Source organism: Necator americanus, chromosome IV (genome assembly GCF_031761385.1).
Source record: "Necator americanus strain Aroian chromosome IV, whole genome shotgun sequence".
In the NCBI taxonomy this organism is placed as follows: Eukaryota; Metazoa; Nematoda; class Chromadorea; order Rhabditida; family Ancylostomatidae; genus Necator; species Necator americanus.
In genome coordinates this window covers 31,575,555-31,600,345 of record NC_087374.1, presented here as the reverse complement: position 1 = coordinate 31,600,345, position 24,791 = coordinate 31,575,555, and the positions used below count along the sequence as shown (strand labels likewise).

The 24,791-nt window shown below is 40.4% G+C and overlaps 1 protein-coding gene across 1 annotated transcript; it reads left to right on the top strand.

The window, feature by feature from the left end:
* Positions 1-3,667: 3,667 nt before the first annotated feature.
* On the top strand, positions 3,668-24,004 carry RB195_003374 (uncharacterized protein; the record flags this gene model as incomplete). The annotated part of the gene is made up of 40 exons (XM_064201001.1): positions 3,668-3,788; positions 3,854-4,032; positions 4,785-4,884; positions 5,618-5,751; positions 5,835-5,970; positions 7,033-7,241; positions 7,859-7,964; positions 8,031-8,095; positions 8,153-8,277; positions 9,028-9,133; positions 9,575-9,715; positions 9,807-9,989; positions 10,051-10,144; positions 11,783-11,980; positions 12,037-12,121; positions 12,260-12,374; positions 12,444-12,528; positions 12,624-12,761; positions 14,031-14,129; positions 14,187-14,329; positions 14,441-14,576; positions 14,646-14,746; positions 15,044-15,151; positions 15,964-16,066; positions 16,394-16,496; positions 16,568-16,670; positions 16,855-16,995; positions 17,764-17,907; positions 17,962-18,033; positions 18,101-18,235; positions 19,517-19,630; positions 19,740-19,828; positions 20,491-20,603; positions 20,690-20,745; positions 20,798-20,884; positions 21,166-21,271; positions 21,331-21,442; positions 22,442-22,581; positions 23,115-23,263; positions 23,936-24,004. 40 exons carry the CDS (start codon positions 3,668-3,670, stop codon positions 24,002-24,004), a joined length of 4,743 nt encoding a protein of 1,580 aa, XP_064056882.1.
* Positions 24,005-24,791: the final 787 nt, after the last annotated feature.

Below are 24,791 nucleotides of genomic sequence, written 5' to 3'. Positions count from 1 at the left end.
AATGGGAGCTTGCGAGTTCCCGCGTAATACAGAGGCATTCCTCTTTGCGATTCGTCTTCGAGCTATCCTTGAAGTATATTTCCTTACAATTTTTTGTTTAAGCAGTGCTAAAATGTTAGTGGTTCCATTTGCTCATCGGTTCAGCGGGGTGAGTGCCCGTTTGCCGTCCTACCGTACCACACCTAAAACATCGATGCAATGCAGATGAGGGAATTTTGTTGGTTGATGTGAGTGGATGCCATGGAACCTGCAGCTGCTAATGCTTCGAGAAATTGCACAGCTCTTACATACCTCATTCTCTGGCGCAAATCTAATTGGATCATAATGCTTAATTAGTCAGGGCGGAATCGCACATGGAACTAACGTCTAGTGTTACCTCTGGTTTCCTGTTGCTGAGGCATTTCCTTTAATCTCTCTCTCTCTTCTTCGCATTCCATTTGGGGTGATAAATAAATAAATACACTCTGATATCTGAAACTCGTTGTTCTGAAAATGTTCATTTCCGCCGAATCAAAGCACATTACAATTCGACCTTTTGTTGATTTCTCGGGGAGTCAGGGATGAGAATAAATTACCACATTATCACTTCTATTCGTGACCGCTATTCAGCAGGCGTTCTCTCCTTTGCACATTACGTGTAGAGTTGGTATTCGATGTTTCGGCAGATTTTCAAAATTATATTATTTCGCCACTTCCTCTCTCAAAAAGTCTTTTGTATGCACTACCATCTGCTGATCATTATTTCCTTTATCATTATTATTATTATTTCCATTAATACGTCAGATTTGAAAATTTAATTTGGAATTTCCACCTCATCGCAATCAGCCGCAATTACAGGAAATTGCACAACACTTTTCTGTTTTAACAGTATATGTATTTTGAATTGTGCACTACTTCTTGGGCAGAACCAGAAGATTGTTATCTATCTTCATTCTGGCTAACGTTTCCGCGTCGCCGCCGCCTTCTTTAGAGCCTGAAAAATCAAGGACATATGTAATCTACCCCCTCAAGCGCTTCTCGACATCCCACAAGATATGAACTAGTAACAAACAGATTAGTTAAAGACAATGTCAGAGAAGCAGACCACAATAGCGTTCACTTTGATGGTCGTAAAATCACCGTGTTAGCAGATCACCGGCTATTAGAGCTGCCTTCTAAGAAACTGCTTGAATCCTTCTTTACTGCATCAATCTTTCTCGGAAAAGCTCATACACTACTCATACAGTACTTGTGTCCTACAGTACTTGTGCCCGATGCTGGACTTATGTTATACGTCCAGCATTGGGCACAAATACTCTGTAGGAGTTCTGCCCCATGGTCGATGAGGTCTCATCGTTCTGCACCACATCAAAGGGGAGTTTAACGAAATTCCAATGTTGTTCCGTTGTTCTTTCCCTAACTCTTTACTTTTCCACAGGAATTTGACTTCCTGCAATCCGACAAAGGAACTTTTCACATCTCATGCAGATGTGAAATGAAATCCACTCTATTTGATTTCTTTCTCCTTTTCTCCTTCCTTCGGTCCTACGGATTAGCAATTTTCCAGTCTTACCAATGGAATGATAAACACCGCCTGAAACTCCAACGAGCACAAGCATTGGAAGCATCCAAGCGATAAGTTTACAACCACAAAACTAACGAACCATGTATGGTGAATTAGTGCTGAGAAAACTCGACCATGTAAGTTTTTATACTCATGCGAATGCGAAAAAAATCCAGTTTACTGAGTTTCATTTCGACAATCTGATAGGTAGGAGAGGTTACCTCGTTGGGTAAACTAATGCTTCAGAACATCTTGCGACACCTAATTTCTGGATTCGTGACAGATGTTTCGAGTTTTCGCTGTGATAATTGTACTTAGAGAGAGCCAAACAATGGAAATCCCTTCGTACGTGTTTTTTTCTTAGACTGAGAGGAGATTTGCTCGTTTCCTGATGTTCGGGAAACAGTATATGCTCTGGATCAATAGTAATTATATAGTCTGCCGTTTGTTAAATATATATGGAATAAATTTTTTTCCATTTTCTTTCTGAAACTCTTATCGTTTTACGAGTTGCGAGTTGCAGAAATTTTCCAATGATAGAGAAAATGTTGTAGTTTAACCGAATCATTTACGGATAATGGGATAATATAAGCTACTTTGAATTGAGCAGGCTTTATCTGGCTTTGTGGATAGCAGCGACTGTTAAAATCAGCATTCACCATGCCCAAATGATGTCTGATGATCACAAGTCGGCAATTTTAGAGAAACCCCACGAATCCTCAACAACACCAATGGTACTGACAAGATCTCCTCCTCAGTTCTGTTCGATTTACAAATTATAATCGTATTACTATCTCTGGATCAGTGACTCCAGAAAAACTGCCTGATGAATTAATGAAACGCAGGTTCTGTGATCGTCTTCCTCTGACAAATGAAATAACTACGACATCTTGTGAAGTAGAAAAAAATCCGCAAAATGTCGCAGTTTAGGCGAAATGCTTCAGCGTATGTCACTTAAGTTCAACTCATCGCCTTAAAGGCATCACCCCACGAATCTGAGGGGGTGCAGATTTCAGATATATTTGTATACGGGATAGTAGATTATGGAGAGGGAGTAATTCCGTCCACTTTTTCCTAATTGCCGTAAAAAACGGCCCGGAAGATGCGGCGCCGCACAAGGCTGGCGCGCTCCAGTCGAACTCCTTGTAGAAAATAGTGCGCCAGAACGCCCGAAGCCGCATCTTCCGGGCCGTTTTTTACTGCAATTAGGAAGGAATGGACAGAATCACCTCCCTCTTCTTAATCTACGGTCCCGTATACGAATACTCCACCTGAAATCCGTACCACCTCAGATTCGTAGAGTGATGCCTTTAATCCAAAATTGTGCACTTTAGTGGGGATTACGGTGCAGCTGTGTTCAACTGTACGTAGTTCAGTGTTGTTGGCTTATTCTTCCCGCATCTTCTCTTCTCTTTCCGATTTTTCATGAGCCGATTTGTTCGACATGCTTCATGTTCACTCCGTGAGCAACTGTCTTCAGCGCCAAAACACCGATTTTATCCCATCGCTTCTTGTGCAGTCTCATCGGGCAGGGATGATTAAGTGTTCCATGTACACACAGGCTCCCATCTCTATCTAGTTCTTATTCCTTGAAAATTTCCTCGTGACAGTTGTCCACTACTATTAGTGGATCACACCAAAAGTGCATCCTATTTAAATCAGCTATTAGAATAAAGTCACGTGTTTCAAGCTTTGTAAAAATTGAGGAAGGATTTCTGTGCTTCGTACACATTAGAAAAGCTGCCATTTTCAAATCCACTTGGCTTTCTTGATTTGCAGAAGCTCCGCCCATATATCAAGAGTTCCTGGTTCCATTCTCATTCACACATGTTGTTCGATGATTCAAGCTTCTATTCAATTCTGCATAAATTCCAGAAAATATAAGTGAATTCCGCAGAAATCCCTTACTATTGCTCGAGATTGTGTCCATAAAGTATGCTTCTGCAGCAGACAGTTCCTGGTATCTTTGTTTCCAGTTCTGTTTTCATTCTCAACATGGAAATTGCGGTTCTTGTACTCATTTCCCTCTCTCGGTGCTCCTTCACTCCGTGATCTTATCTGTTTCAATTTTACACACTCTAAAGAGTTCTGTACACAGATAGATGTTGTCGAGAACTGCCTGAGATGTTCCGCCGCGGGAGCGCCAGGCAGAAAAACGCCGTCGTCCCACCGGCGGAAGAGGCTCCAACACCCTCCTTCTCTCCGCTCAACACCAAAATCTACGTCGTCTATGGCGACACGGAAGGTAACATCTGGAGAAAATTCCTAATTTTCAGAATTGCACCTACAAATTTTCCCTTCCTTTTTAAGAATTCGCAATGGAGCGTCAAATGCTCTGGATGGACATATTGCCGGAGTTGCAAAGTTATGCATTTCATTCGGGATTCGATATCGAATGGATTGATCCGTTGAGCGAACGCGGTCACCTCACTGAGACGATGGTCGATCGCATCATGGCCGGAGTTGAGGCGGAGGGCAGCTGGTTGATCGTAGGTTTACTGCGAGTTTTTAGGCGTAAATGAGGTGTTCCATTTGTTCTATGACTATGATCCCAGTATGACGATTCCCAGAGCAGAACACATGTTCAAAAATTGTTTCCCGGAAATTGAGAGAGTAATGTTAAGTGCTTCAGTTTTCTGCAAGTGACGGCGAGAGCAGCAACGTTCGAAAGGTTGGAGAAAAGCGTGAAGTAAAAGGATAGAAGGGGGTCACTAAAAATAGAAAAATAAAAAACTATTAAAAATTGCCAGAATAGAATAGCAGATTAAAAATGATTGGGATAAGAATAGTAGCAAAATTTTTCAATGTACCCTAAATTTTTCCACACTAATTAAACTGTGAAAACTAAAGATATCCTTATTTTTCCATATGATTGGAAATCCACCAACTTAATCAAATTTTTCGAGGTGATAATAGGACCAAGAACTGAATACAGTTCATATACAATTCGTCAAAAGACTATTTTTTTAGACAGCCGGAATTTTTTTCAAACCTATGCTTCCGATACGCGGTCAGTTTTCTTCCCAGACGATATAACAACCAAGAAATTTTTTAAAAAAAATCGTACTTAGGTTCAGTGAAAGGAAGACAGAGGTTCAGCTAATCCTTGAAATTCGTACAGGCCAAAGTTAGGACAACTGCAGTACTTTGAAAAAAAAAAAAAAACGAAAACAAAGGGGAAAATCTAAGAACATCGCTCTATCGTCCAAGGCTAATTAATCACTTTTAAAGGTTATTTTAGTGTCTCCTGGGAGATAAATACGGTACAATTGGACCACCGAATAAGATGTTGAAGGAGGAGTTCGATGCTATCCGAACTGCGGTATTCGAGCAAAGCAGCGGTGAGTACAAAATAATGTTTTGTACTGACATTTTTCCTTCTTTTTTCGTTTAAAAAAACTAACAAGAAAGCTCCGGGATTCCACACAGAAGAACTTGGGGGTATTCGAAAAAGAAATTTTACTGAAAAAAAAATTTGGTAGTCTCTAATAAAGCTAAGGGGACTTGATGGAGACAGTAAAAAAGTAGAAATAGAACAAATAAAATAATAAAAAGTAATTCAACAGTAATAGATAAATGAATAATAAAAACTGAAAAAAAAATCGAAATACTCCAATCGACCTGGAGAAATGAAATTTTGAAAGGGAATTTTGGGGAAAAACGATTGCCAGCTATTATTATTCAGTGTTCCGTGCGTGAGGCAGCAACTCACACCGACGTCCATAGATCCGCTATTGGAATACTTCACCTTGGCGCGAAATTATTTTGCTAAAATCCAAACAAATATTCGAAATTTACGCTTCCTTAACTTTATCTTTCATTTAAGCTTATAGAGGCAACTAATGCTTATTACCCAAGCTTTCTCACCATTAGGAGGCCCTACATTTCAAATGCGGTCACGAATTGCTCAGGATATTAGAAATTTCTCGGTGAGAGAGGTCTTCTGGAACTTAACTCAAATCGTCCAATTTCCTTCACATTATGTGACGGGATTGTTTAGCAAGGGTTGCTTCGGGCCCTCCTCTTAACGTCTTAACATTTATTTAAATTTTTAACTCCCTTAAAGTTTTTTAGATCTAAAATTGTTGGATCAGCATTACGTTTTGGATCGAACAGTTCCAAATGAAGAGTACAGACTGAACACACCATTAGAAGACGATAAGCTGCGTGCAAAACTGACAAAAGTTGTTCAAAAAGGAGCAAAAAGTGTGAGTTGTCCGCCGTTCTGGTAATTACCATAAAATTTTACCATTACCAAACGTAGTAATCGTAAACTTTATCCATATTCAAGGCATATGACGAAGGAACGATGAATCAGGTGAACACGGACAGGCAAAGACGATTTTTCTGGTCACCACTGCACAAAATAGCGGCGAAAGCGCTGAAGCGAAACTCTCGTTGCACGATGGTGCTACGAAAATTTGACAGTTCGTTTAGTTTTCATTTAAAAGTGTTCATATTCTATTTTAAGGAGCTTGCTCGTCCTTGCAAAGGATCATTTCTGTTTCTTGCGTTTTTTTTTTTCAAAGAAATGGCATCAAATTTGAATTATTTATATATTCTACTTATTTATTATGTATTTTATTTGTACTGTTTATTCTCGTCCTTGAGTTTTCACATTAATTTCTGATAATTTCTTCAAATCATTCAAACATTACTCTTTTTTTTTCAAACCTTTGCTTCCGATACGCGGTCATTTTTCTTCCCAGACGATATAATAACCAAGAAATTTTAAAAAAATCGCACTTAAGTTCAGTGACATGCAGTCGGAGTTAATCAGCTAATCCTTGAAATCAGTATAGAGTCCGAAGTTAAGACAACTGCAGTACTTTGGAAAAAAAACGAAAACAAAGGGGAAGTAAATCCCCTCAAACGTATATGTGTTAATGTTTTAGAATTTTTCCTAAAGTTCTGAATTTCTTTTTCCTAAAACGCACAGCCTGCGTAAAAAGCCCACCTAGGGGAGCATTCCTTCCTCGTTCCATATTTTTTCGAATCAGTCCCCAAAGCGACAAAAGAAATTTTTTAGGTTTTCCATCTGTGAAACACCAAATCGAGTTAAACATAACTCTTTTTCGATTTATTTTTTCTTTTCAGTAAAATAATTTATATTTCACTTCTTTCAATAGGAGGAAAATAAATGAAAGAGTTCTTGACTAAGGGTTGGGCAATAAATACAGTAATGGTTTAATTAATCATAAAATCCTCATCATTAATCCCAATACTGCGAAACATTGTAAATCTTACTTATATTTCATTTTTACATTTATATTTTTTACATTTTCATGTTTATGTCTTTATATTTACTACAATATATGTACTATTACACCATATATTATTATGTAATATTTTTCAGTTTTTTATATCTATACTTTTTGTGATATTTGTTGTAATAGCGCACGATTTCAAGCGACAAAGAATATGGGCGTAACATAGTTTATAGTTTATATTATGAAGTATCGATCCTTGAAACATCTCATTATTTCCAGACGTTCGACCGGACACAGGTACGAACTCGACATTTTGCGACAAATCACCGGAAGCAGCGGAGAGGATCACTAGGCTGAAAAATGAGATATCGGAGAAAATCGATAGCAAGCTGGTGTTCTCTCATATATTTGTGCCAGAAAATGGTGATATCGGGAGTTTTTTCACTTCACGAGATGCTGAGAAGTACAGGGACACATTGCAGCGGCAGGTAAGAAGTAGTCTTTTAATAGAAGAGGATACAAAAATTAATAAGTTAAATTCAAAAAATTGAAAGAAGATAAGAAAAAAATAAAAAGTATCAAAAATCAATGACCACGTACAACATCAGAAATATTACATCCGAAAAGTTGCGCGAAAGTTTTTGCAAACGTTGCTGTTTCTCATAAACATTTGAGTGCAACGTAACCCACGCCCAATTCGGCTACGACTTCCTGCAATCCAAGACCTGATTCCTCTGACTCATTCTTGGATGAGCCTTTAAAAAAATCATTTTTGGAATGATACGTAGATGAAACTGCAACTTTAAAAAAATTAAATCGGTGGTTTGTGTGCACGAGAGAGCGAGAACTCGTCCTCGAGCCCTAAACTATCCGAGCTCATTGTAGAAAATAGGAATCAACGATGGTTGCAAATCGTAGGCCCACTATTAGTTTCTGCATCCTGCTGCGTGCCTGAGATTTTTCTCGTGTCGTAAACAGATAATTTCTGAATAGTAATTCAATTTCGCGTGCAAAATGCGAGGAGTGCTATGCTAGGATCTCCCTCAATAGAGGAACAATATTTGGTCTAAATATGGAAATATTCATTCAAAATTCTCTATTTTAGATCCTGGAACGCCTTAAAACCCATTTGGTACTTCTACATCCTACCATTGCAGTCGCACCACGAACAATTGTGGAAATAGCTGCCTCGGACAACGAATCACATCTTCGTAAGTTCCCTCAGTTATCATTTTCTTACAAAATACAGTACTACAGTACTACCGTACGCTTTTCAGGGCGCTATCAAACATGTGGGGAACATCCGTGGTACGTTCGTGAAGCATTGGACGCAAAACTTCAAGTCAGTCTAGATCTAGGGAAATTTTAGATGTCCAGGGTGGAAAAATTACATTTTAAGGAGTTTCTAAGCGCTGCTACGTCCAGTGGGGTATTTTTGATACAAGGACCTGATTTGTGCGGAAAGACAAGGGCACTTTGTCATCTTTACGAACAAACACCATCCACAAATTATAAAATCATAAGGTAAGTAATTTTTGAATGATTTTTTTTGTCAATAAATTTCTCTTAAGCCAAATCTTGTATATCTTATCTTCAATTTATCAAAAACACCTAAATTACCACCCCTAATTACTAATTGATTTCCTACAGCTACTAAAATTTTTTCTCAATTAGAGATTTTATTTTGAAAGTATGTACACCTCGCAACCCCTTTATTATTCAATTATCTTATTGTTACTATCTAATTATTTAATCACTATTTAATTTTTTTACTACTTGTAGGGGATTAGAAATACGGTAAAGCACATAGAGGTGAAACGCAACCCGTGTAGTTTTACCGTGTTGTTTTTAGTCGGCTAGGAAACGGTTCACAGCGTCTCATTCACTTCTTAACAAATTAACTAATTAGCAAATTAACTTGGAGTTGTTTCGCAATACTACTGTGGCGTTGTACACAAATCCGACCCCACGGTACAACCCTATTTTACGTAGATGACTATTTGTAGATTCAGATGTAGTACACTCAGTCCGGAGCGTAGCGGTTAGGATCGAGTGAAGACCTTCCTACCATTATCCATCGCTGCAGTTCGCGTTGGGCCCACGTCGATTCCAACCGGTGTCTTAACCGCGCCGCTTCGAGAGCAGCTCCTTGCGCAATTGCGCCGCGCTTCATGTCTTCTTGACCCGACTATATAGTACCCAAAATCGCTTGTAAAAGCTTTCCCATTGGTAAAATTTCATGTCCTAGAACTTCGTCAACTATGTACAATTCAGGTTCATCGATCTCACACATTCATCAGTGTTCGCACACGAAGTCTGGCGAAAAATCAACTTAGAACTATGTGCGATTAGTGGTAGAAGCCCCGAGACGGTGTCAATGGTTCGTGTTATCATATTTCTTTTACACCTAAATTTGCCTATTATTTTTTTCGGCCGAAGTGCTACCACGATCCTTAATCGTGGCCTTTTTTAAATCTCCCTCACCGTTGTTACAATGAAACGCAGAAAAACTTCCAATTCCTAGTTCGGATATAACGAAAACCTTTTTTTTTTACATATTATTATAGTTGGAGTTCTATGAGCGAAGGACTACGCTTGGACGGTTGTTTAGTAAAACTAAAATGCTACTCAGTCGGTATTTTTCCTCTTTAAAATTTTCGAACGATTTTTCCCTCTTGATTTTTAATGTAAAAGGGCGGGTAATGTCGCACCTCATGTAAACGAAATTTCATGAAGAAATCAGAAAGTAGTAAAGGTTGAACTTCGAATCTTCGAAATTCAAGAATGTTCTTCGATTGGCCTGTTTAACTAAGATGTTCAGTCCTTCAATCTCATGGAGCAGCTGAATTTGTTTGACGAAATGGTAGCCAATCTTGACAGGATGTTGTATTTATTCATAGATGATATACATTTGCTCAAACTTGGTCCATTTATGAGCACTATCGGAAAACGGGTACAAAAGGTTAGCGATCACATTCGAATCTACCAATTAATTCAATCAATCAGTTTTTGCACTAAATTCGTATACATAACATTTATTTCGTTCTATTTAGGCGCCTTCTATGCTCGCACTGTTCATAACCGCCTCGAATATTTCGCCGATTTCCTCATTTTATACAATAACTCAAACCTATAATATGGACGCCCCGGATGAGAACGAAATTATTGAAATAGTCAAGAAATCGGTCATCAATAGAAATATTAGTGGTGATCAATGGTCAACGATCAAACAACAGGTTGGTTGAAACGATTTGGAGATGTATTTTAGCAATGGAGCATGAAAGAACACGATTTCAGCTTACGAGTAATAATCGAAGTATAATTGTTGCCGAAGTGTTACTTGATCAGGTGCTCCTACGGAAGAACGGCGTCATGAGCGGTGGTATTCAAGGTAATCCAAATTTTTAGCTGTCCGACTCTCTAATGATATTCGGATTGCTGTATGGACGGTGAATGTGACCTTTTCGTAATCCTGTCATTGGTTGCTTAGGTCTACTTCCAGGTTACTGTACCAGAGGATCTCGAGAAGCAAACATAAACTTTTTGTTCAGTAGAAAATGACGGTACCTCAATTTCTCCATGTCCTCTGAAGAATTTCCAGGATCTAATCAATGCATTTCTTAGAAAATACTCGGGGACAAATTGTAGTTTTTGTTTCCTTAAAGGCATCACCCCACGAATCTGAGGTGGTGCAGATTTCAGGTGGAGTATTCGTATACGGGATGGGAGACTATGGAGAGGGAGATGATTCCGTCCATTTCTTGTTAATTGCCGTAAAAAACGGCCCGGAAGATGCGGCGCCGCACAAGACTGGCGCGCTCCAATCGAACCTCTTGTACAAAATGGTGCGCCAAAACGAATGAAGCCGTATCTTTCGGGGCGTTTTTTACGGCAATTAGGAAGAAATGAACGGAGTCACCTTCCTCTCCGTAGTCTCCCATCCTGTATACGAATACTCCACCTGAAATCTGCACCACCTCAGATTCGCGGGGTGATGCCTTTAAAGACATCACCCCAGAATTTGGGGTGGTACGGATTTCAAGTAGAGAGTTCCTATATGGGGTCGTAGATTATGGAGAGGATGGTAATTTCGTCCAATTTTTCCTAACTGGCGTAAAAAAACGGCCCGGAAGATGCGGGGTATGCACAAGGCTGGCGCGCTCCAATCGATTTCGTTGTAGAAAATAACGCTTGAAGAACGCTTGAAGAGGTATCTTCCGGGCCATTTTTAAGGCAATTAGGAAGAAATGGACGGAATTACGCTTCTCTCCATAATCTACGACGACTCCTTATAGGCATAACCCACCTGAAACCCGCACTACCCTGGATTCGTGGGGTGATGTCTTTAAATTTTGAGTTGGAATCCAAATACATGGCAGATTGTACGCACTTTCGCTTTCCTGCAAAAGATACCCGACTTAGAAAATTCAAATGAAATTCAATTAGTTTAAAACTTTGTTTAATAAGTTCAGTTTTAATGTAATTCTATTCAACTAATTATTAAATTCAACAGTGAACAAGTTGCTCAAAAAAACAGAAAAGGTAGGCGCTGGAAATCCATTTTAATTTTATTCACACGAATCTCCAAGGGAAATGTTACAAAATGGACCAGGCCTATTTGAAAAACGAAGAATCAGTTGGAAAGATTCATTCAATCCTGAGTTCTGAGAAGCAAAATGGCATAGCATTCATACAAAAATCGTGGTCAGATGTTTTCGATAACAGCAATACTCATAAAGTTACAAGAAATGTGCAGCGATCGTGTACATGGCTCGGAACCTACTTTAATCAGCTCTGCACTACCTCATTCATGAAAACAATTGAATCGATTTGAAAGTTTTCTGTATGGGTACTGTATGTGTTTACTAATAACTTCTAAGTTGTTTCCCATTGACTTCCCTTATTCTCAAAACACCTCCTCTTCGACGTCACCATTCACACGCCTGATTTCAAACCCTACTTCATAATTCCTAATAGAGTAGGTACAAGAGGCGTAACATGATGAATTCCATTTAATTTCGAACTTTAGGTCGTCTTGAACGAATCGAAGCAGAGCTCGGAGTGTTGCCGGTACAGAACTTTTGTATGTACCTGGTGTTGTCAACGCATGGTTTAACCAGACTAGAACTGTACGATCTTCTGTCCAGTAATATCGATCTGATGTCAAAGCTTGCCGCTACCGCTGGTTTTCCAACTCTACTATTGGACAGGATTATAGAATCGCTTGGTGATGAGCACTCAAAAAATAAATATGGATATTTTTTCAACCATATGCATTTTTAGGTAGCTTGATTCGAACAGATTTCGTAGATATGCGGAATGTTTACCGCCTGAGCCATAACTGCCTTACTGGACTATTCAGAACCAGGTAAAGTACACATTAGGAGCAACATGCAATCAAAATAAAATATTTGTTGACTTAGTAGTTTTTCCATATTCCCAGTAACCCTAGCGTAACACACATACACTTTCACCTAATCTTCAGAAAACCAATGACTTTCTCCAGGTATTTTGCAAGCCCCATGGATCTCAAGACAACCCATGGAGAAATCGCTGATTATTTTGGATCCACGATGCTTGTTGATGAGAATATCTCACCTAGAAAAGTCATTTTCTATCAGGTTGTCATCATCCTATCATAAACACCTTCATTCCACTTTGGATTTTCTTCTAACTCAATTCCTTTCCAGCCATTCCCTCAACAAATGAATAGAGAGAACGGTTTATGCAATATCAGACGTCTTCATAATTTATGGTTCCACCTGCTTCATACAGGTGACTTTTTCCAGCTCTTTCTTTGACACTATAGTCCATATGATCAGATGAGACTTAAAAAAGTCATAAAATCTTCCTATAGGTAATATTTTAAGGTAATATGGACGCGCTAAAGGAAATGGCCTTATGCCAGTTTGAGTTCATTGAAAGTGCTGTACGGTCTTGTGGTATGGTACATTTGTTGTCCATGTACGAAGAATGTGCTATGCAGGTTCTGCATCACGATCTACAAGGTAAGTGAAAACTGAAAAATACTTTTCCCGGTGAAAAGAATCCCACCTAATCGCATGACTAACGATTACAACCAGAGGTTATCAACTACCTCTTGCTTACCTTATTTTAAGATTGTACTTGAAATCTTTCTTCACTTCTTCTCTCCTATCAGAAAATGTCTTCGAATATTTATAATACAAGTACTACTACTAGGCTGGCAACTAATTTCTACTACACTTTGAAGATTGGCTTTAGGAATTTATTTAGTTGATCAGTTAGTCCATTACTATAAATCACTAATCTATACAAGTACTCAATAAGCGGTGGCGTAGCGCAGTCGGTAAGAGGTTCCGCTGTGGCTACAATCGATTGAAAGTTCAAATTCGCCCTAGTGCAAACCGAGCCTTTCATCCCTCCGGGGTCGCTAAAGTCGCCCCGCCGATTTGTCTGGGACGATAAAACCGCTGACTTGGTACATCGGCTAGCCTCCGTTAGCCATTGTAAGGTTGCACGGGCGTTCATAAACCTCGAACGAAGCCTGAGCTGAAATCGAACGCGTAACCGCATCCCCATAGGGATTGATCAACGCCGTGAACTTTATCCTTTGTCTTTTATCTAAGTACTCCATATTCTATCATTAACCCCTTGATAGCTGCTTCTGGCTCTGGTCCTCCTCTTCCTCGTGAAGAAAGTTCTAACGCCTCGAACGGAGTTCAAGAAGACCATGTTGTGTTGCTGGTGGAACGTCAGAAGTCATTGAGTGAGAGCTTCTCCAGCATGGTTCTACTATCAGCGCTGAGAAATACCTCGAGCAGCTGGATCGAGTGGCATGAACTCTGGAAAGCTTAGAGGGATAAAGATGAAAGACTTCTTGCTTGACAACACGCGCCCACATGCCGCGGAGTTGACGCAGAAGAAGCTGCTCAGTCTCGAAAGGACTATCCTTTCCCATCCGTCGTCCGAATACCATTTGTTCCGATCTCTGGCTCACCACCTAGAAAGTCACTTCGTTTATGAGGATGACTCTTTGATCGCAAGTCCCCGTAGTTCAACAAGGGCTGAGTCTACAAACTGCCTGGACGTTGGGAACAAGGGGATACCGATGGAGAATACATAAGTGATTGATAACTAAATCCGTAAGACTGAACAGTTCACAAATAAAATATTGTGAAGTGTGACAGAAATTAGTTGCCAGCCAAACACTTTGCTAGATATTTCAAATCTTCAGAATGGAATCTGAATGAAATCTGAAGGATTCTGTAGCAGTGAATCTGAGTAGCAAATTTCAGTATTATGCGAACAAGTCCTGATCCCTGCAATACCAACTGTCCTTCGAGATCGCGAACAACTCGCTGCCGAAGTCATCGGAAGGCTTCGTTACACTAGAGGTAGGAAAACTCAGAAGTTGTCTCTACTTAAATATTGCCAAAACGTAGCTCTTTTAGCCGAAAATAGCCACTTCCTGAATACATTGGTAGAACAGGCGATGACCTGGGTGGATAACTACACCCGACAACCTCTGCTAGTGCCGTTGTCCTGCTGGATTGCCCCGCCTGTGATGAAAAAGAGCAGAACCTTCACGATTAAGGTCAGATTATGCAAGAAATCTTTTTCTGTAGTGGCCCATTTTGTCCGAAATTACCGACCACGGTCACAAGTGATTCCTTCCGTCATAAAGAACAAAAGCTTGATGATTCAGGACTGGAAGCCAGGTCAGACGGTACTCACGCCAACATACAATCACCAACATATCCTTATCGCCGGAAATCAGTCCGCTATCGGTGTGATCTACATGTACCATATTGCCGCACAATCGCTCATGACTACTTTTAACGGTACAAGTCGAACTAACCTAAATTTTTACTTTTCCCAGAGAACTGTTCTTAAATGGCTGTTGCGCTCAGGTCATACTGGAAACGTAACCTCCTTATCCTGTAGCACCAGTGGAACATTCTTTGTTAGCACTTCGGTAGACAAATCGGTACGGATCTGGAGTCTCATGAATGTGAGTCCACCTGTTTTACATAATGCAGCTACATTCAGAGGTAAGTTTGTTATGTCCACTCATCTCCTCTTGGTTCGGATCTGTCTCACTCGAGAAAAAGAAGTGAAGATTAGAGATCCAGAAACTATTTTTATCTTCCTTCTTTCTCTCTTCCGTATTTTTCTCCTCTCGATCACATCACATTGGCTTTTTGCAAATGTGATTCTACCTCCATGAGTCCTTGAGGGCATCTTGAGTCAACTGACTACTATCTGGTACCAAAATTACTCTATCCGTCGGTTTCTAAGGATTTTTCAGGGCGAATGTGTGAAGGTATTGACTCCACACACCCACAAAGTTACATGTAGTATTATAGCCAGTGACGATTCTTTTCTAGTGACCGGATCGTCTGATTCCTCAGCAAAGGTAGGTTTTTCCAATTTATGTTTGACTTCTCCTCATAAAACATCACCAAATGTCATGTTTTATCTCTTGCCTCTCAATCTCTTGATGCAGAGATCAGTGAAACTCAAAATTTATGCCACAGGAAGGATCGAACTTTCTCGAAATGGTTTACTGTTTGACTAACGCTATGTCTTTAAAGGCATCACCCCACGAATCTGAGGCGGTGTAGATTTCAGGTGGAGTATTCGTATACGGGATGGGAGACTACGGAGAGGGAGGTGATTTAGTCCACTTCTTGCTAATTGCTGTTAAAAACGACCCGGAAGATGCGGCGCCGCACAAGATTGGCGCGCTCCAATCGAACCTCTTGTACAAAATGGTGCGCCAAAACGAATGAAGCCGTATCTTCCGGGCCGTTTTTTACGGCAATTAGGAAGAAATGGACGGAATCACCCCCCTCTCCGTAGTCTCCCATCCTGTATACGAATACTCCACCTGAAATCTACACCACCTCAGATTCGTGGGGTGATGCCTCTAAATTTAAATCTTAATCATAATAGTTATCAATTCAAAACTTTGATGCTCTCGCCTTCAGATACTCCAGAACCTATTTATCTGCTGATAGTGGCCAGACAAGTCCATTAGTGCAGCTGCTAAGGAGTCCACAATCAAAAAAGTCACTTCTGGTTTGATCCCTGCTGACGGGACCACTGTTTTAAGCTTTAAAGTCAACTACTGTGGTTCACCTCTCGCAAAAATGAAGATCCTTTATTTAATCCCAGTATATTGCAATCATTCGTCGGCAAATGCCGCCCTCACATAAACTCTTTCAGGTGATTGACATCGAAAGTGGCGAAGTTCTGCGGTCATTTACGGAACATACCGGTAGCGTTGTATCGTTACAACTCACTATGAATAATGAATTTCTCATCACGGGTTTGTGCTTAATTATTTATTTATTTTTCTAATTAGACTAGATCAGTTCATTACTGATCGATTGATTGATTTGATTATTAATCAATGATTACTTAATCTCCTTTTCGTTCCGCACAAATTCGTCTCCTGATTGCGCGAAAACTAGTCCCCAGGGTTCATAGCGATTCAGCAAAAGCCGCCAAGTGTGTCTTATAAGACGTTATTCGAAACACATTTTTCCGCCATTCAAACAATTTTCTTTGATCATTTAGAAAAAATGTCCTTTTTAGCTTAGAAAAACGAACGAAGAGCAATTATTGAATCGTTATTTGAAAAAAAAAAATTCAGGCTCTGGTGATTTCATCGTACAAATGTGGTCTTTGCAAACGGGTCGTTGTATTTCTAGAATGGGTGGTTTGATGGCACCAGTTAGTTGTGTTTCAATTACATCGTAAGTCGTTTATCGTGCACTACCGTATGCCATCATAAATAATACCCAACTTCCTAAAACAAAACTTCCAGAAATGATGCCTTTGTTGCTGTAGCTTGTGAAGATGAGACACTACGTGTGTTTTCAACGGTTTCCAGTCAGGAACTGCACGAACTAATGGGTCATGAAGGACGGGTAATTGAAGAAAATTAGCTATATATTATAATTTTTCGATGATTTCTCCCCATTAAATATAATAATATAATTCCATAGACATAATTCAAAAATATGATATGATATAAATTTATATTATGATATAATTCCAATTTTTTCTAATTAAATATTGCCATCCATCCCTTACTGCATGAAAATCTTACAGGTCAACGCGTTAGCTTGTGCTCAAGACGACTGTCAGCTATTTGCGGCTACAAAATCGAAAATCTATTGCTATGACATTCATAATGGTCAAATCATTGACACTCTCGATTGTCAGCTACCGTATGCAGTCTACAGTATCAAGGTACCATTAAATACCCTAACAGTTGTGATTGTTACCACGTATAAAGGTGTTTCCAAAAAGCCTCGAAAGACCTTTCCTGCTTCCAGTCAAGGCAAAAATTATTTTCCACCTATTAACTACGAAGAATACTGTGCTGAAGGGAAAGCAAGAGACGAGACGGAGCCAGATAATTGAATAAATTGAAAATTGAACGAGGCAATAAACTATTAGACACGGAACTCCCTTTACCTAAATCCATCCTGCAGCCACTTTAAAATAAGTGCAGACGACAGGAGCATGCACATATTAATCCCCTTAGAACTTGCAAAGCTTGGACTTATGCTCAGACTTCATCAAAGTGTAGTTCTCCGATAAAAACTCCAAGCACAACCCCATCCCTATAGATAAGCCATTCGATATTTAAGAGAACTTCTATTCACAACAGCACTTCAAAGGCAGCGTATCATGGAACTGACGATGTTGGGATCATTCAGAACTTGGAACTGGAACTTCCTGAATCTCCGTAGGAAGATATAGAGTCCGGGGCGTAGATTACGATTGCGGCCCCGCGCAACGCGTTAGTCGTCCTGAAAAACGGCGTTGGAAACGTTAATTCGAATCATCGACGCAGTCGCTGTGGAACCTCTTCCCAACTGCGCTAGGCCCACCCCTTTAAAGATTTTAGAGACTATCGAAGTAATCGTTAGGTTCTAGCAAAGGCCTGTTCAGCATCAATTTCAGCGAAGACACTTCTTCTTTGAGAAACTAGCTGTTCAAATTCACCTTCAGATTTCCTCCGACAACTACTTCCTCTTCTCCGGATGCGGGCCACGTGTCGATGTGTGGAACATTCAGAAAAGAAACCATGATGCACTTGAGGACACTGAACACATGGGTTTCGTGACGGCAATATCTATGAGTACAGATGATAAGGTGAACAGTTCATTTCAATCTATTCAACCTATAATTCTAAATTTGGAATTTCAGATAGCCGCTTGCGGGACTTACGACGGAGTGGTAGCCGTATGGGATCTCGACATTTGTCAATGTGTATCCACGGTAATAGCTCAGGTCCACGGAAAACTCGTCCACATAGTTGCTCACAGCTACGTTGATGATGTTACAGGCACCACAGAGCAAAGACATACCTGTCTCGTGCTTGGCATTTTCTTGTAACCAGATATTTCTTCTCAGTGGGAACACTATTGGTACCATCAGTGTGTTCGACTGCGCAACCGGAAGCTTACATCGGACATTTTCCGTCAGTTCATACATACATATACATATGTATCTGAATCTTGAATATGCATAGTGTATATAAAAATATGGAAGCGAAAAAAAAATAAAAAGAAAGAAGCTACAAAAGAAAAATCAGAACACTACTCCCGGTGACGTTAAGCTCTGGTAGCTCTAAAAGATGCACATGCTTTTCTTAACTACAGTCGAGTCAAAACAATACGAACCTCGGTACAGTTGCGTGAGCAGCTGCATTCGAAGTGACGCGGTGGAGCGTAGCGGTTACGATCAAGGAGGCATTCGTTAGTACCACTCATCGCTGCAGTTCGCGATGGCCCCATTTGATTGTTGTACTCGATTGTTGTACCCAGCCCATAAAGTCAACCGCTTAAAAGTTTGCAATCACGGATGCGACTATATGCAGAGGCGTAGGACGGGTGGTACCATGACGACCCGACGCGTCCTCGGTGGAGTCATACATCAAGCTCCTTTGGGTAAAGTGTAATTGGGCGTGAGGAACTTAACCGCGCTCCTCCATTTTTCTCTTAGTAGTTCTAACATATATTTCATCCTTCAAGACTAATGGTTAGGTTTTAGGGCCTCAATTGGCTTAGTTATTCATTTCCAAAAATAACAACTTCGTTGAGTGCTCCCTTCCCAACTTCACTTTACCCAGCTCTCTACAGACTGCGGAAAACTAACCGGACCTCTTTTGTTCTTGTTTTTGTGTCTGAATTTTCAAAGTTTTAACAAAGTCAAACAAATTTTTAACAAAGTCCTATTCCATAAGTTCCTATTTTTTTATACATTCGTGCACCATTTTCATCTTTCGTGAGCGTATTACCAAGAACTGATTCAAGTTCTTCTCAAAGACGTCAATTTTCAGGAGCTTGATTTCTGAACCACTTTGTGTTACTGCGCAAAGTGACTCTAATTTTAGTACAGATTTCCGAACTTTCCTATTATTCCGATTGCGTCAAGCTGATCAAGCACAATTACATTCAATAAATGGAGCAGAAAATAAACCCGTACAAATTGAGGTTTCAGAGGCATTCCAGGAGCAAAATCAACTTTAAAGCAATGAAAAAGAACTTTATTAAGACCTCCTATGCCCATTCAAGCATTGTTATACGAAGAAGTGGTGAAAAAACAAAAAAAAAAACAAAAGATAAACGAGGTCCGGGCAGTTTTCGCCCACTGTAGAATAGAAGTTCCGTGCATGTCTTCACCGAAGACGCGTCGCATCGCCTTTTATGCAGACTGCAAGCAAACCAACTATATGACCACTAATGTACACATATTATAGTTGCACACTACCGAAATTGTTTCTATATGTTGTTTGGAGAATTACCGAGTGCTCAGCTGCGATAAGGAAGGAAAACTTTATCAATGGGAAATTTTTGGCGACGAAGAGAGTCTGGCAAGTTATTTCAATTCAACTTCGGGCTTATCCCTAATTATTATACGTTTCCAATGGATGCATGCAGAGATAACCATTTTTGAAAAAAAAAAAAACTAATTCATTACAGGTCATGATGACACAAGGAGTAGCACCTCCGATTTTCGCCGCACCAACAGGGAAGCTTGTGATCGGCCACTGCCCAAAGAACTCAAAAGAGTAAGTGGTCACCTAATACTTAAAGCAATGCATCAACCAAACTTTACTTCACAAAAACTAGGAACAATTCAAAAAGATAAATGAGGTAGAAAAGAAATTAAGGACATAGGTATAGTAACGTCAAGGTGAAATGAAGCACGGTGCGGTTGCGTACACAGCTGCGCAGAAAGCGGTGGAGCCTAACGGTCAAGATCAAGTGTTACCCCGGCTACCACCTTTCATCCCTGCAGTTCACGATTGTCCCACCTCGACTCTGACCGCTTTGTCCACGCCCCGCGAGTGCAAGTATCTTTAAAAAAATCAAATCAAAGATCAAATCGATACAGCAACTACGTGCTTGATCACGGCGAAAAATCTCACCAAGTTTTCTATGCTCCGCAATCCGATAGCTTCAAGAATTTCTCGTCCACTGTTCTTTGTCGGACCATCTATTCCATCATGGTTCTCAGTACTGTAAAGAAAATTTCGGAAATGTTTTGAGGAAATATGAACAAAATCAAACGAAAAATATCACAGGATGAAAGTTCGACTACCAGGATGAAAGTTCTACTACAGCCGTACAAGTTCTAGATTTCTCCATTAAACAGAAACTATGAAATACTACTAACATGCAGAAAAATGAAAACCGAAAGAATAATGACAAGCAACAAAGAAAATCACAGGATGAAGGTGATGGTTATGGCTGAAGAAGGACCCGTGCTCAAAAACAAACTGTCACATAACGAAGAAATCACGTGCTTCACAGCGACCGCCACGGGAAGCCTTGTAGCAACCGGTAGGATTTCTCCTATAACTTTTACTGCAGTTCCTATGTCTCCCCGCATCATCACAGGAACATTTGCCCATTTGCGTCTTTTTAAGGTTCATGTGATCAGTCGTGTAAATTATGGCAGATTGACTCGGGGTTCCTTACGCAGGTCAGTTTCTTCGTGATTTCAAAATTTTTCACTAATTTCTTCACTTTCTAAGGTGCTGGTGGGACATGAAGGAACGGTTACATGTGTGGCTCTGGCCGAGGATGAACGGATTGTTATTTCTGGAGCGGTTGACAAAAAGGTACATGATTTTGCATTCTGTAATTCGCAGCTCTTTATTCGCACATACCCTGCACTAAAAATGCATCCACATATTGTCTCGCAGCTACTAAATCATGTTTCTTTTTCACTTTTTCCAATTCAGCGCATAGATTGCGTTGGAAACAATCAAAAATATTTCCACTGAGAGCAAACGGGGACATAAACTGACATAAATGAAATTTTACTTCAGTTATTGCTCGCAACTTAAACAACACTGTATTTTCCATAGAAATATTTGTGAAGTTTGCACCCAACTTGCAGGTAATTGTATGGAATGTCAGCACCGGAGACATAGCCCATTCGCTCGTCTGTTCGGCACCACTCACTGCCGTCTCGCTGTCATCGGATGGAACAGTGGCATTTTCAGGTTGACAACTCTTTTTTCTACCACCTCATTGGTTACAATGAATTCTATTAGATTTACAGCGAGTGAAGACGGATGGTTGGAAGCTTGGTCTACGGAAAAGGGTGCCCTGTTGTCATCGTTTAATGCTCACAGACCTATACGGCAAGTGCTGAATTCAGTGGATGCTAACAGGTACGTTAGTAACAGCCATGAAGTACAGGCATTCTCTAAAAACCAAGCTCATTTTTTTTTACAAGTCTCTCTTTCAGATAAGATGACACTTTTTAATATCTTTTGTTACGTTTTAAATCTGTAGACGCTTTCGTTAATTAGCAGTTGATCAGTTGATTTTGCTCGCAGATCAGCCGTGCGTCTCACAACTTTCAGTTTGAATGGAGATTAATACGCACTGCTGTCATCATAAAGGCGTGGGAGCTCAAGAACTCGCGGAAACGTTATGCTTCACTAAAACAGTGTAGCGACAGGATGAAAAGATGTTTTCCAGTCCTCAACACTGCCAATGGAGCGGCTGACGACGAAGCAACCCTTATAATCCGGAAGGATCACTTCAAGAGCTTACTGAACCGGCAAGCGCCGTCAGCTCTTGAACTCGTGCACGTTCATAGACCGACATATGCGGCCGACTAAGTCGGAGGTTCTGGTCTGCATTCAGAAGACCGAAAATGGAAAATCTGACAAAAACGACGGAATTCGCGCCGAAGTTCTTAAATATCTTACTCAGTCTGGGATTCGTGTTTCGTTTTTGGCTGAATGTTCTCCCTTTCTCCTTATTGGTATTGAGCTTGATATATTCCCATCCTAAGTATTGAGCGGCTGCGTCCAAAAACGAGTCGATAAAATACGGACTCAAAATTACCACACCAATGAAACAAACTTCAAACATAGTCGAGTCAGAACAATAGTGAAGAAATATGAAGTTCGGTGCAGTTGCGTAAGCGGTTGCCCCCGCAGCAGCCCGGTGGCAATAGCGGTTGGAGCCTAGGTGGGACGGTGCTCGTCTATTCTATCCGCTACGCTCCACACTCAGCCAATTACGAAACTGCACAGAGCTTCATGTCGTTTTGACATGACTATACTGCAGCCTCCAACATACTCGCAGAGTTTTAATGTCAATTAAATTCTATTAAACTACTACTTGGTACTTCTTTCTGACCAATTCTTAATCTCCAGATTACTCGTCCAACTCTCTTCGTGTGCTCAACTGCCTATACTGTGCCTTCACAACTCACCCGCTGGTTCTCATCCACAAACGCAGCGGAGACGTAGCGCAAGGACGCACTCAATCACAAGTCTAGGCAATGATAACGCAGGTATAGGCTAGTACAGTTTTATTAGGTCTGACACAGTTTACTCTGCGAAGTGATCCTTAATACAACCAGAATGGTGCGATTTTGATTTGGAGTAGGGAAGAAACAGGATTATGTCTAGATGAGAAAGAGGGTGTATGGGTGGTAGTTCTCATGACCGTCTTGAAAACATTTGAGGCCTTTCAACTAGGAATATTGATAGTAACAGTTGTTATTTCAATTACAATTGAGTCAAAACGACATGAAGCACGGACATTTGCGCAAGCGGCTGCGCTCGAAGCGGCGCGGTGGAGCGTTGCGGTTGGAATCGTGTAAGGATCCTCGCTACCGCCACCCATGGTCACACCTCGATTTCAACCACTCTCTCCACCGCACCGCTTCCGAGCGCAGCCGCTTACGCAACTGTCCATGCTTCATGTCGTTTTGACTCGACTATATCTTTCATTTTTCTCCAACCACAAATGCTTTGATCTATAAAGCGTGCGACATATAATTGCTGAATACCTTCGTTATAAATAGCAAAACATGTGCTCTAGGCCCGAATGTTGAGACAAAAGCTCGTGAAGGTGCAAGTTCGTCGTCTCAAGTAGGCAACGGTCACTCTGTGCAACCCAAGTCCGCCCAACCACGTTCAACGTTCGACAAATTGGATAAAGGACAGAACAGGAACTCTGTCATAGAGAAGGTAAACCAGCTAGTCGTGGTCCATCGTTTCTTTCTTCTTTTCCTTTTGTCAGCCATTGTTTCCGTAAGGTAACAATGATTGAGAAATTAGATTTGAAATTAGATCAAACGGATTTGAAAAACTTCAAACAAATTTCGCAAATAGAAGAAGAACATATGTTAGTCTCTTTTTGGTTTTTTTTTTACTATTCTTCTTTTCGTGACGATCCTTCTTTTTTAAAAAAAATATAGTCGGGTCGAAACGACATGAAGGCGTTTTGGCCTGGAGCATCTTGTGGCTGTCTGACTGACTAATTGTCGCTGACCCGACTGTACCAATAACTGATACAGGAGTGAGAATAAATGAAGTACCCAACGAATAAGACTTTGCTAAAATTTGCGAATTCTCTTGCAGATAAGCAGCTACAACACCACTATATCAATAATTTTGCGTTAAGTGCCAATACAACTTAACGGATAGATTCACTTCTTGGAAGTGTTAGGATTCTCGAGTTCACGCCCAGTACAAAGGACATTTGGAACGCATGAGAAATATTCGAGGATGCATTTAGTTGAACCGCAGTGATTCCATGTGAATCGATCACTTCACAAGCGATTCACATTTCACTTCCTTATGAATTCACTAGACTGGCGTTCCCCTCAACCAGTGATGATTGATTTTTTTTTTTTATAGGAACGATCCACAACGTTGACGAACGCACCTACTCCTCCGCAGAAGTCTCATCTATGTACCATTATTTGAAATACAGGTCTATTAGCAAGATAAAACTTAATAAATTGTTTGATTATCAGTGTCCGTTTGAAAAGGGATAGGGCGACGAGCTTCTGATTAGACCACGATAGAGAGGAAGATAGGCGAACGAACGAACGAGAAAGAACGTTTCGAATCAGACACGTTCTCTGTCTTCAGAGACGTCCATCCTGTTCTATTCTCCAATAACTAAAACTGCTTTTTCTCTCACTGATTTATGCTTGTTCGTTTTGCCTTCGCAACAATTCATATCCTTTCTTTCTTTCTTTCCTTTTTCTATCTACCTTTCTTTCTTCCCTCTTTCTCCTTCACTTCTCAAAACGCTCATGAACTAAGGGAATGTGAAGCACACTGTAGCAACGACAAAACGACATGAAGCCCGGTGCAATAAACGGCTGCGCTCGAAACGATGCGCGGTGGCGTAGCGGTTAGGATCGAGTGAAAACCCTTGCTACCACTATTCCTTGCTGAAGTTCGCAGTGTTCTTAATCCCAACCGCTATCTCCACCGCACCGCTATGAGCGCAGCCGCTTACGCAACTGCACCTTGCTTCATGTCGTTTCGACCCGATTATACATTACTCGTGCACCTGTCCCACAACTTAAAAATTATGAAAAAAAACCAATCACATGTGTTGCCATGAATACGAATTAGGATCTCAACCAAAACATAGTCGAGGAAAAAGTTAAAAATTGTAGTTCATTTATTTCAACATGAAAAGGAACAAATAAAACGACACAAAAGTGTCTACCCGTATACAATGAAGGCTTAGAATATC